Source organism: Nestor notabilis, unplaced genomic scaffold (genome assembly GCF_000696875.1).
Source record: "Nestor notabilis isolate BGI_N333 unplaced genomic scaffold, ASM69687v1 scaffold31017, whole genome shotgun sequence".
NCBI classification, from domain to species: domain Eukaryota; kingdom Metazoa; phylum Chordata; class Aves; order Psittaciformes; family Psittacidae; genus Nestor; species Nestor notabilis.
In genome coordinates, this window is record NW_009937469.1 from 1 (window position 1) to 12,928 (window position 12,928).

General features: G+C 41.4%; 2 protein-coding genes across 2 annotated transcripts; one reads left to right on the forward strand and one right to left on the reverse strand.

Moving 5' to 3' along the window:
* Positions 1-159: 159 nt before the first annotated feature.
* TRMT13 (tRNA methyltransferase 13 homolog (S. cerevisiae)) lies at positions 160-5,194 on the forward strand (the record flags this gene model as incomplete). Its single annotated transcript, XM_010018841.1, has 10 exons — positions 160-206; positions 285-351; positions 786-848; positions 991-1,060; positions 1,429-1,535; positions 2,125-2,292; positions 2,569-2,641; positions 3,287-3,361; positions 4,237-4,651; positions 4,945-5,194. Coding segments are annotated over 10 exons (1,335 nt in total), but the record flags the coding sequence as incomplete, so codon positions are not given.
* A 239-nt stretch (positions 5,195-5,433) lies between these two features.
* LRRC39 (leucine rich repeat containing 39) lies at positions 5,434-11,891 on the reverse strand. The gene is made up of 8 exons (XM_010018842.1): positions 11,767-11,891; positions 10,921-11,026; positions 9,770-9,926; positions 9,221-9,357; positions 8,083-8,228; positions 7,569-7,721; positions 6,559-6,698; positions 5,434-5,489 (listed from the first exon to the last, which is right to left on the reverse strand). The coding sequence occupies exons 1-8, from the start codon at positions 11,889-11,891 to the stop codon at positions 5,434-5,436; spliced, it is 1,020 nt and encodes a 339-aa protein (XP_010017144.1).
* Between the last annotated feature and the right edge of the window lie 1,037 nt (positions 11,892-12,928).

Below are 12,928 nucleotides of genomic sequence, written 5' to 3' on the forward strand. Positions count from 1 at the left end.
AGGTTTAGGATCCATTCGCACGTTAGGTTCTTGTCCCGGTTAACCCCCTGCTTCCCAATGGAGCCTTTGTGCACCTCCGGTGTCCCACGGCGGCTTCTGTGGAGCAGGAGCACTGAATGCCTGCTGGAGCGCTGTCTGAAACCTTTCCTTTGTTACTAGGAGGAAGACGGTAGGAGAAGGATTCCGTGTCCTCTCGATCCGAAACAGTGAGTAAAATAGCTGCTCTTTGTCCGAGCTCAGCTGGTAACTGCTGTCACTCAGTTTTTTCCCCGTTTGGATTTTAGCACCGTGTACGAAGACCAGCTACAAAAGCACTTAAAGAAGTGTAATTCAAGGGAGAAGCCAAAGCCGGTAAGCGCAGTGTCACCGTGGCACTACTTCCCCTCGGTTTAAGACCCGAAACGCCACGGCCCTGCAGAGAAGCGGCTGTGCTGAACCTGGGACAGGCGCTGCGGGAGCAGCCTCTGCCGGTGCCGTGCGTTTCGGGTGCGTGGCGAGCGCTTGTCCTCACACTGAGCTGCCTTTGTTGCCTGTCTTTCTGCCTTAGCATCACCTGAGAGGTCCTGAAGGTGTGTTTGGAGTCAGCGTAACTCTTCTCGCCACGTCCCACCTTGTTAAAACATCCATTTCGACTCAGGATTTGGGCTCAGCCTGTACGGAAAGAACTTACTTGGAATATCTTCTTTTGCAGTGGATTCCTCTTGCTATGTACCTTATGATAGAAACCACTGAGGAATGTAGCTTTCTGCTAGTTAACATAATCGGGTTTCTTTTTCTTTTTAAAGGTCTATTTTGTTCAAGACATTAATGCAGGTTTAAAAGATGTCGCAGAAATACCAGAAAAACAGGTGAGCAAGTAAATGTACTTGTTCTAAAGCTCAGTCCCTACAGAACGTGTTGTAATCTGTGATATGACTAAAGAGTTAGCAAAACTAAAAAGGTCTTGTATTTATGGGTGGTGCTTTTCTTTTTCTGTTTCTCCTTAAAAAGGTACCTCTCTCTTCTCTGTCCAAAGAAGAGCTGGAGAACTTGATAATTAAGTTGAAAAAAGCAAGTAATGGTGAGCTTACTGAATGCTGAAGATGCTTTGACTTCAGTTGATTAACTATTTCATTGTTAGGTTTGTTGTTGGGTATCTATGAAAATGTGAGATATTTGGCATTAAACATGTGGAGGAATAAACTAGACTGGGAGAATGCTAAAACACTGGGTTTTTGTTAGGTAGCTGATTTCCCTTCATGTGTTTTGTTCGCCATCAGATACCACTACAGTTAACAACACAACTCTACTAAACATATATATAGATGTATGCTCCCAACAGACCATTTTGTTAGTGCTACAGACTGAGCTCTCAATATCGTGAGATGTTACAAAACTAGAAACTCTTGGAAGCTGGAAACTTTTTACCTAAAAGGTTTGCATTTGCAGGCCTGGAATTTCACCTTCAGGAACAAATACTGTCCCACCAGGCTTTACAAGAAGCCTTAAATGACCCCAAGAATGGAGAATCTGCTTTCAAACACTTGAAACAACAGGTATGGGCACTGCTTTACTGATAGCTATAGATGTTCTTAAACATGGGGAATTCTGCTGCTGTAAGTTTGAGTGACTGCATTCATGATGCTGGTCACTCCAAGCAGAGGAAACCTGATATGCTCTATGCTATATAACCATGCTCTTCAAATAATAGCATATATATAACCTTGGAATGGCTGCTTTAAGTGTTAGTAACAAACAGTGTGTTAGGACCCTGAAATGATAAGTGGTGTGATGGTGCTCAGAAGTTTTACTTGTATATTATCATTTTACATTAGCTCAGTAAAGCTGAGCTCCCAAAAGGAAAATGTTGTGTTTGCCAAGAAGTAAAAGGAACTTTGTTCACTTTTTCTGTAAGATTTGGCAAGCCTGAGTTTACCTTCTGCATTTTTAGTGTACACTGGACAGCAGGAACGTTAAGGGGGATGGGTTGCACACTGTAGCAAAACAGAAAGAGTTGGAGGGAAAAAGATGACCATTAATCATTTCCAATGAATGATTGATGACCAAGTAATCATTTTCCACCAGGCTTCACAATATGCAGGTATATATTTGCTGGGTTCATAAATAACCTTCCGATGTTTGTAGGCTTCTATTTTAGGTAACATGGAAAAATTACATTTACTTGGTCCAGGAAGATGTTTTATTGAGTTTGGAGCTGGGCGAGGAAAGCTCTCTCATTGGGTTGATGTTGCCTTGCAGAATACTCAAAATGTTCAGTTTTTGCTTGTGGAAAGGGCAACTACACGATTTAAGGTAAGAGGAAGTTGTCACATTAGCAGAGAATCATTTTTAAACTGGTTTCATTGAAGCTGCAAAACCAACATAAAGCCTTTATATTAAAAAGCTTTGGAAGTGCGATTGCCTCCATTCCATACTTTGCCAAAAGTATTAGGAAAAAATCTGGGTGTATAATGTTGGAAATGTTGCAGGTGTTGCCTTGCCTGGGAAAAAGTCTGGCATTAACAGCTAGAGCCAAATGATAATGACCAGTGGCCAGCCCTTCCTGACCTTCTTGTTCTGCTTACACAGGTGGATGGAAAACATCAAAGGAGAGATTCTATATTTGAAAGGCTTCAAGTTGATATTCAACATTTATGTTTAAGTAAGTTCCTTTTTGGCTTGTGTAATTCTGAAACAGAGTCTTAGTTTTATATTTTGAATACTGGAGATCAACTCAGTTTGTACATAATGTGCTTAAATGGACTTGGTTTTGAAGCTCATTCTCAGCAGTGGCTCGGAGAAACGATGCTGTGTGCTTTTTATACACTTACAGGCCATCATTATAGGTGAGAAAAAACCAAAATGAAGCTTTCTTCCAAGCCTGCAGGGTTAAATTATTTCTATTAGGTTGCAGAATGAAGTCCTGCCTATCTCTGAGGTGCTGCGCATCTCAGTGGCATAGAATTTGTGGGGACACCTGTCATCAGGAGGTGCATTAATGTCACATTTACATTTCATAGGCGGTATAGAAAGGCTAAAAGGGCTAAATGTGCTGCTCAGCTGCAGCATCTAATTCTCTTGTTTTAGAAGAAGAAACTTTCCTTTGGGTAGCTTATAACTGTATGTACAGACTATACGTACAGACTGTTGTTAGCAGTGGTAAACATCTGCTTCTGTTCTTTAGTGTGCTGAAAATACTTTATCCAGAAACACCACCGTCCTAATTACAATCATAGAAGTTCTGTGATTGTTGGGGATGTTGTGTGTGTGTGTGTGTTTATTTTCTTGGGGTTTTTTCCCCCTCCAGATAAGGTACCTATTTTGGAGAAGAAAAAGCTACCAGTGGTAGGAATTGGGAAGCATTTGTGTGGTGCTGCAACAGGTATGAATTATCTATGCGTTAACTACACAAAGTTAGGATACTAGATCTTACAATGTGAACAGACTGAGCTTCCAAACTGTCCTTTTAACCTTTTCTTGCCCTCTAGCCCTTTGTTGGTGAATGTAGCAGTTGTATTCTAAATATACACTGACTTCAGTGGAATAGTAAATTGACAATAGATGCAAGGCTACTTTAGAAACAAGTAAAACCTGTCTTGTTTTCTTATAGAGCGGAACAAAGAACACTGAGTGGTGACATGGGTCATAGTTTTGAAAGTATCTTCTTTAACACTGTTGCCTCTACTCTGAAATACCTTTCTTCCTAAATCTGCATTGCCTGTCTGAATGTGGATCCCAAGCAAACAGGAGAAGACTGTTTCAGCCCTGATTATTTTGAACTAATACACTGTTTCTCATGTTTTATGTCTACTAAGTAGAGAAAAACGTCTCAGATATGACACCTACATAGGTACTGTTACAAAGGTGACACAGTCAAGCATTTAAGAAGTACGTGTACATATTAAATAGGTTGATAGCAAACTTTTAGAGCAAATACTTGCATGTTTGCAGGAGATCCTCCCACAATGTGCCACTTTGTTAACCAGAATAATTCAAATCCACGTGTGTGGCACAAACATTCAAGACAATAGGGCCTTGGTAGCTCCAGAGGTATCATAATATTAATTTAGTATTTAGGGGTTTCAAAGCATACTTGTAATTTTTCTCTGTCTTTCAAACTGCTTTTTGCCTTAGTTTGTATACTTTTGTTCTCTGTGGTAAGTACATTCTCAGCTAGGATGCGGGCTGTATAAATCGTGTCAGGGTGTTCATTGCTGGTTATTTTTGGGGGGGGTGTCTCTTTTTTTTTTTCCCCAGATCTTGCTTTGAGATGCTTGGTTGAAAGTTACACAACTTGCTGTGATGCAGAAAATGAAGAGCCCGCACCAAAACGCTCTAGGGCTGATCAGACAGAGGTGGCTTCCAGCGATTCTGCTGGCAATGAAAGCAGCAAAGCTGACTGTAAGCCTGTGGCTGGAATTGTTATTGCGCTGTGTTGCCATCACAAGTGTGACTGGACACACTATGTAGGCAGAGAGTTCTTTAAATCAGTAGGACTTGGACCAGTGGAATTTCATTATTTTCAGAGAATGAGTAGCTGGGCCACGTGTGGCATGCGAGAAACCACAAACAAAGCCTCCGCAAGTGAAGAAAGCGAAGAGCAAACTAACGGCGCAGAGGACCATGAGCAAACAGTCAGCGGGATAGAGAGTGGTCCCGATACTTTACAAGGGTATGGAAATCATTTTCTAGCAAATTGGCTCCTGCAGAAAGTGAACATTCTGTTTAGTGACATCTGAAACCCTTCGGGGTCCTCAAAGTTCTACAGGAACTTTTCAATCAGTAGAAATATTCTACTTTGAAACACTGTTTTCATGGACGTGCTTGTCAAAATCTTTCCAGTCATGCTTGCCTTGAACAGAAATGAACTTCTAGGGCTGTAAATAGTTTTTCTAAGCTTACCTACTGATGTTAACTAACAAAACTGTTCTTCTGACACACACTACTGTTCTTCTCCTCCACCAGGATACTTACGGCTGAAGAACGGAAGGAGATAGGCTGCCTCTGTAAACGGCTCATTGACCATGGACGGATTGAGTATCTACAACAACGAGGATACGAGGCTCTACTACAGTATTACATAGAGTCGGCCGTGTCCTTGGAGAATGTCCTGTTGACAGCTGTCCCAAGTCCATCTTTGATACCAGAGCCAACTACACGACAGAACATAGATTTGGAACTGGGGGGTGGGAACCGACCACAAAACCAGCTATAAAACTTACCTGGATTTTTACAAAGCTAATTCGTTGCTTACAAAAGGAAAGAGAAAAGTCTTAGTCTTTCCTGTACAAGGAAAAGGTCTTTTATTTCCCAGCGTGACTGGGAATTCCAAATATGCAAACCAGTTCTCATCAGTGGAAAAATAAAATCCCTAGGAATACTTGAAACCTGCTGTATGCCTCTTTGCTAGGAGTAAGTATGCCTGGTATGTTCTTCCATTCGCAGTTACATTCTTTACTCAGTAGCATCTATGACAGGAGAAGGACCAGAAGTCGTGCTTTCCACATTTCCTGGAAGACAGTGGGTTAAAATAAGAGAAGTTAACACACTTTATTTTCACTCTGAAGTTCAGATAGCTTTGTATTTCCTCTTAAAGTGTTTAAGTAGGCCTAGGTAACCATCTACCCGTGCTGCTAGGGGAGCCTGTTAAGGAAAAAAACTTTGTAAACTCTCATCTTGATGTATTTTGGCCAAATCTGTTATTCATTCATGAAATACTGATGAAGAAGAAAGCTGCTTTGGTGTTCTGACTAAAGAGCATTTCAGTCCTGCAGGTTTTTAAGTCTTCACAATAGATATAAAATGTTCCCTCAGATCTTCATTTTAGGTGCAGTGAAATTCTCTCTGCAAGTGACAGTTGCCACCTGCACATGTGTTCAGAAGTGCTTCTTATCATAGAACCCCAGACTGGTTTGGGTTGGAAAGGACCTTCAGATCATCCAGTTCCAACCCCCTGCCACGGGCAGGGGTGCCTTCACCCTAGCCCATGTCACCCAAGGCTCTGTCTGCACCTTTTAACTGTTACCTTTGGGACTACAAACAGCATTTTTTCAGTCACAAGTGATCTAGGAATGGGATGAAATTGGGGGTGTGCTTTGGTTAAGTGACTGGATTTGCTGTCAGGGGAAGCAAGTGGTGAGAAACGTGTTTATCATGGGCATCTCCCCCTTACGTGCTGCTTTGAGAGTCACCGTCTGGACAACATCAAGAAATAGGTGAAGCTGAGGTTCATGAGACAAACCCTGCTGGAAGACCCACACTGTGTAAACTGATTAAATCACAAATACAAGAGCCAGTCAGCAACTTGCAGTGACCAGGCTGTAGGTAACTACTTCCAGTGTTGCACGGTTCCAACAGGTTCCTACTGGAATACATGCTGTTCCTGGGAACACTGTGGGGCCAACTCCTGATAAACTCACCCTTACCCTCAGTAAAAATCTGTTCACAGTTTCTTTGGAGACTGTTACTCATTTACTAAGGTTATTCCTGTTTCATCTGTATACATATCCTGGCTTGCTTTATCCAGCTTATCCTTCCTCACTGGACTGCAGAGAGATCAGGGTTAATAAAAAGCCATACCTGTTTTCTTGAGCGACTCCTGGATATACACGTGCATGAATTCAATGCCGAACATTTCCTGCTGCTCCTCCTCTTCTGCATTCTCACAGGGAGGGAGCGTTACCTCTAACTCCAGGGGGTTGTCCCTGAAGTTGACAAATCTGGCAGTTCACCAGAAAAGGTTACTCTTGTAATAGGTTTTGTCCAGAGAGAACAACTCTTTTGAAACTGAACTAAGATCCCTCAAACACTATTTTCAGCAAGAGAAGTCTTTTCCTAGACTAAGCTCACCACTGTAGCAGCAACATGAAGTAAACTAAGCCATCCCTGGGCCTTTGCTTGATATAGTTGTTTAAAGAGTTGCTGCTGCTTCCAAACCAGCTGAAAACAGCGATTGTCTTAGTGGGTTAGATGTGATTTTCGACTAGTGTTCTTCCTCTCCAGCAGCCAGCTCCAGTAATCCAAGGGAAAATGCAAACAAAGGAAACTTTCACAGCATACAAACCAGTATTTCTGATTCTACCAGTTAAAAATGTCCATCCTTTCCTTTTGTATCTCTCAGAGGAAGTACAGGAGAGTTTTATCTATATCCTTCACCTGAGCCTTTTTGTTTCATTCTGAACAGTTCAGAATTCAGTGCCAAAGGTCTACTTTGTGTCATTTTTCCTCTCCTGGCTCTTGGCTTTAGAGAGTGACAGCAAAGGACAATTAGAAGTGGGCCTTTGGACCTTTCAGAGATGAGAAAATGTGTTAGAAATGAGAAAATGTAGAGTCTCCTTCTTCGTTTGGGACTGTAACTATTGAAGGTCACGTTGTCAAATGAGTGAGGATGCACAAAGTGTTCTTAACCAGATCCTCAGCTGTTGTGAACCTGTGTGATTATACTGGTTTATGTGCTATCGTGTCTATCTGCACAACTGTGGACATGCTTTTCCCACTTCCTTCCTATCACTCCATGATACACAGCTCAAGGGAGGCTTTAAAACTCATCTGCTAGTATTTGCCTTTACGTTTCTGTCACTTTTTCTTACCTCAGACTTGTCATGTCCTTCATACACGCTGGAATATTCCTAAGTTTGTTGTTGCTAAGAACAAGAGTACTAAGATTTTTCATATTACCAATGTTTTTTGGCAATGAGGTTATCTCGTTCCTTTGGAGCCACAGAGTGTGGAGATTTTCCATTCTGTAAAATAGTTATTTATGCAGTCAATCAAGATTTAGAAAACTTATCAATTATTAATAGAAAGTAATTCATTTTCACATAAAGAACTCTCAGAAAGAATACAACAGCTCTGAAAGGAAACCCCATATCCCAGATAATCACCTAACCTCTGGTCGAAAACATCACTGGCAAGAAATTATAACTTGATACTGAATTTGTTGTTTATTGAATGGCTTTTCCCAGCTCATCCAAAACATCACATTAGGGCTGATAAAGTTTGCAGTGAAGTTAACATTGAAATAACCTTTTGAATTAGGATTTTTAATAATGGGAATTTCAATGCAATGGAGTTGAGACTAGAACATCTTTGAGCTTTATTTACCTGTCAATTGCTTCAGGAAGCTCCTGGAGTTTATTCCCCCCCATATCTAACCATTCGAGGTTTGGCATGTTGAGAATGGCTGAAGGGATGCTTGTAAACTGGTTCATGCACAAATCTATGTGCGAAAGCTTCTTTAGATCACTGAGCTGAAAAGAAAGGGAGGTGAAATGGAATAGCTGTTGCATTCCAGCAGCACTGTAATGGTGCTGACTGAAACAAAGAAACACTTTAAAATCATCAGGACACATTCCAAAGTTCATAAGGCAGCATGGTTTGTGAGTTCCATCAGCTGATACCTGACAGTTACAGTTCTCACCTGGGAGGTGGGTGGGTTTGAAACTCACCTCAGTAGGACAGAACCAGTGCTATGAGCTGCCGGTTTAAAAGCTGTCACTTGCACCACGTAACCTGTATTCACATAGATTTTGTACCTTCTGCACACTGATAAACAGTGGGTATTTTCAGTTGAGGATTTTTTGTTGTTAGGTATTACTGTTTGGACTCACTCAGTTTTGCAAGGCACTGATTGCTGTCAACTATTGCCACTACTTAAATACATTAAAACAGGTAAACATGGTTCCATATTAATCATCTCTATCTAAGAGTCTAATACCTAGAGGTGCAGGGCTCTCTCACATTTAGGTCAGTCCAAATGAAAGCTCAGTGGCAGGTGAGCAGCTGTTCTTATTCTCTCTTAACATCTCAGAACAACATTCATTCCACTCTTTGTGCACAGACAGCTGTATAAATCACACAACCCCTCTTCACAGGTAACAGCTCTGGCAAAGATGCTTTCAGCTGTGTCCTGGTGGATGGTATGAGTTTGTATTCTCAGCCATAAAGGGATCTGTGCTAAAGCATCAGGTCCTCAGTGGGATAAATCAGCCAAGACCTTCAGCCTAAACAAATTAACATCAAGTGTATCACTGTCCTGTGTGCACTACCAAGTCCTTTATCTGGACAAATTATGTCCTCCTCACCTGGCTCTGGTTTGACTAGTCTTACAAATACTGTGTTTCTGTGGCGTGGCTGGGAAATCAATACCAAAGCAAATCTGAAAGCACGGAGTGCCATGTTTAATGGTAATTCAAAACAGGCATTCAACAAAACTAAACCAAACAAGCTAGTCTGTCAGAACCTGAGGAGGAAGATCACAGATACTCCTGTTGACAGCCAGTTCCAGTCTTTCCAGCTTGGCGCAGTTACTTATTTCCTTAGGAACAGATCTGATTCTGTTGTAACTGAGAAGCAGCTCTTGGAGGCTAGTCAGCTGGCCTGCAGAGAGCAAAATGAGAAACGAGAAATGGTTATTCCATTTGAAATACAGTGTTACTTGGTTTGTGTTATCCCTTTCATTGTCCTGCAAGTGCAACGTGTTCTCACTACGTATGTTTCAATGGCGCTTTTCCAGCTGCACTCTGATGTTCAGTACCTGCTGTGCTCACGTGTGCTTACATGCTTTTGTCTCATGGGGAGCTTTCATAAAGACAAGTCTCCTGCAGCTGGCCATCTTTTTGGATTTGTAGGGGATCCATGGACGCAAGCTCTCTCTCTCACTGTCAGATTTCAGTTGTCTGTTCTCTAACAGGATTCTCAGGCAGGCAAAGTGCACAAAACCGTCACGTTTTTGGAAGATGGGTTTTGGAAGAAAGGAAGGCAGCTAAAACTCCAAGAAAGCACAGCTCACCTATTTCTTTAGGTACACTGTCAATGGAGTTCCGGGACAGATCCAGAACAACAAGACTCTGAAATCTTCCAATGAAGTGAGGAATTTTCTGCAAACTAGTTCTGTGAAGCTGCCACTCCTGGAGATGGGCTAGTTTCAGTAAGCACGAAGGTAGTGTCTAAGACAAGGAATGTGAACCAGAAGAAATTCGGGTTAATACACAACAAGAATACAGGCTTAGGTAGAAGCTGTAGTTGAAGCAGCAACAGTCTTTCCTTCTTCTCAAGCTACGCTGTAACGTCCACAAATGAACACCATCAGTGTGGGCCATTCTGACCACAGATTTAACCTGCTCACTTTTGCTCCCTGGAGTTAGGTACCTGCTCTACTGTCACTGCTTGAAAAGCCACAGGCTTGCTTTGGTTTGTTTGGTTGTTTTTAAAGAAAGCCACTCCAGCTGAAGATGCGACTGCTCTAAATAGCTTTCTGCATTTAAGTGGTGATCTAAATTGTGCTTCCCATTCTGTTAAGAAAAACAGGGAGCAGCTGAGAGCTGAGGGGTAGAACTACAATGTGTGTATGCTACGAGTTCTGAGCAAGGGACACTGGAGTATTGCCGGATGGGGCTGTCACTCTCACTGCCCTCAACATGGCCTAATTCACTTCACAGAACTGGCATCTGCATTTCTGTGTGGCTCTGTTAGCTTCCACTCTGACACTCGTCTACAGTTAGCACTTACCCCCATGCATTAGAAACAAAACTAATAATATCTGGGAATCTACAGGCTCATTTTCAGTTTTAGAAGGGAAAACCAGTAAGAAATACTTCCATGCACCTAACACAGAGGGTTATCACCTTGATACATTTCAGTTGTTCCGGTGTCTTAATGTTAAATGAGAATTTACATAATTAAACTCATCATTTGCAGGGTAAGTAATTCCTATTGCAGAAAAGCTTTTTGGGCTATATTTTTGCAGAGTAATGCTTTATATTCAGGACTTCAATAATCAGCTTGCTGTTACAGTCTCCCAACAGTGTGTCTCAATTCACTGCTAGCAAAGCACACAGTTAGCACTTCATCGATTAAAAATAGTACAACTGTGAGGGCAAAGTTGCAAATAGTAGTTTTCTAATACATCAGTCATTCAGCATTCCTTCCTATCAACACTACCTTCCATTCTTCTTCCTCTATCCTTAAAATTGCTCTCCCATCTTCATTAATAACCTTTTCTTTGAGCTTTGCTAAAGCAGCTCTCTCCTCCCAAACAAGTAGTAGCCTATGAGGGAAAGAAGCTCTGTCAGTGGTGCAACAGTAAATACAGGCAATAATTACTATCTGACTGTTGTATTTTCTGGAACTAAGGGACAGTAGCCCTTTTGGATGTCAAACAACACATTACAATTGGATGCTAAATAGCCTATCAATTTGAGGGAAGACAAGAACATAGAGTAGTGTCTGGCTGAGGCAGTTTATAGGAACTCTATTTTATAGCTCTTCAAATTTACAGTCAGAAGGAAGACATAATTTCATTCACTTTCACCATGTTGCAGCAGGGCAACAGAATATAAAGTCATGTGGAATTAAGTTCCAAAGCTGCTTATTTTGAAGCAGTCTCCTAAAAAGAAAGCCTTCAGTTCCACCAAGTGTAAGTGCAATCAGACAAGGTCAATCAGCCGGGGATTCCTTGGGCTTGATTTCCCAGGGGGACTTACACAAAATCACAAAAATAAGGCAATTCTCCTTTTTTTCTGATTGTATTTTGAATTTGTGGTTCCATTTCAAACACATCTGACGGATCAGGAAGAGTTCCAAAAACAGAAGGCTAAATTTCTTCATATTCCATGAGATTACTGCCCAGACAGGAGCTCCAGATACCCTATGAATGCCTTCACTGAGAAGAAAGTGTAACATGGTAAATCTCTATGGTTGGAATATCCACACAGAAGAGGATTTTCATGTCTGAATTTAGGGGATGGTTTAGCTTTTCACATACCTAAAGAACTATGATTTACCTACCTTCCTGCAGACCTCTGTCTGAATTCCTTTTCCTTCTGTAATTCTTCATTTATCTTGTGTATTCTTACTTCCCAAAGTGTCTTCACAGCAGTGAATGTTCCAAGACAAACTGCAGTTTCATTCATCATCTTTACATGTTCAGGTAGAGTCACAGAAACCTGACTGTGAATTTCAGGCTCAACAGATCAGCACATGCATCAGTTACCAGATGCGGACGGTGATATAAAAGCTAAAATGCTGCAATAACCACTTGATTCTCTTATGAAGCTTAGTTAATATATAGAACTGCCAGAATTTTACCAACTGCTTTCTCTTTATAAAAATAGATAATTGCATGCAGTTACTTACAATAATAACCTTGCAATCTCTCTGCATTCTTAGGCACTGAACAACTGCTTCTCTCAGTTCCTTCCAATTGCAGGCTGAGTACTGACCACAATTACTAAATGTAGACATGAGCAGTCATTCCCTGCTCAGGAAGAAATTCAGCTGTTACCTGCATTTTAGGGCAGTTAAATCCTGACAGCTCCATCCTGGCAGCTACCTGGTATAAATACTTGTAACTAAAGGAGTTTTGCACTTTAGAGACACTGAACTACTGCTGGAAGTGAACGCGGATACATTATTTGCATTCACTTTCTTCACAGTTTAACTCATTAGAACATATTTTTAGTTAGTAATGCCTTCCCTTTCAGAAAAAACCCTTTCAAAATCCTGCAGATCTCTTTGAAAGTCTCTTCTGGTAGCCCTGCTGAGTGTCAGGAGCCGCAAACAAAACCTCAGCCCAAAGTCATCACTTCCTTCGGGAGATAACGAATACAGGCTTTCCTGAGGAGCAGCAAAGCAGGATACTCAGTTATCCTGATCAGAGCATCCCTCTAAAAAGAATTCTTCTTGCTGTTACTGTGGTCATTTGGGGAAGGGTTTGTTTGGAAATAAACTGGAGCCAAGATAATGGGGCTCAGCTTCATGCCAGCACTCAGTGTACTCTGAACACCGATGAGCTGAATGCTCCCTTTCCAACCTTACACTAATACTTGCAGGGAAAAGTAAGGAAAACATCTTACATACCCATTCAAGTTAAAAGTGTAAAACTTTCTTCCAAACAAGCAGGTAGGTAACAACAAAAAATTCCAAGTCTTTTCCTGCATGTATTTCCCTA

Bases quoted from the DNA above. Each gene is read 5' to 3' on its own strand.
- LRRC39 (XM_010018842.1), bottom strand. From the start codon at position 11,891: ATGAATGAAACTGCAGTTTGTCTTGGAACATTCACTGCTGTGAAGACA. The intron at 9,358-9,769 runs GTGAGCTGTGCT...TGCTCTCTGCAG, and splicing joins CAGTGTACCTAAAGAAATAG to GCCAGCTGACTAGCCTCCAA. The intron at 7,722-8,082 runs GTAAATAAAGCT...ACTATTTTACAG, and splicing joins CTTCCTGAAGCAATTGACAG to AATGGAAAATCTCCACACTC.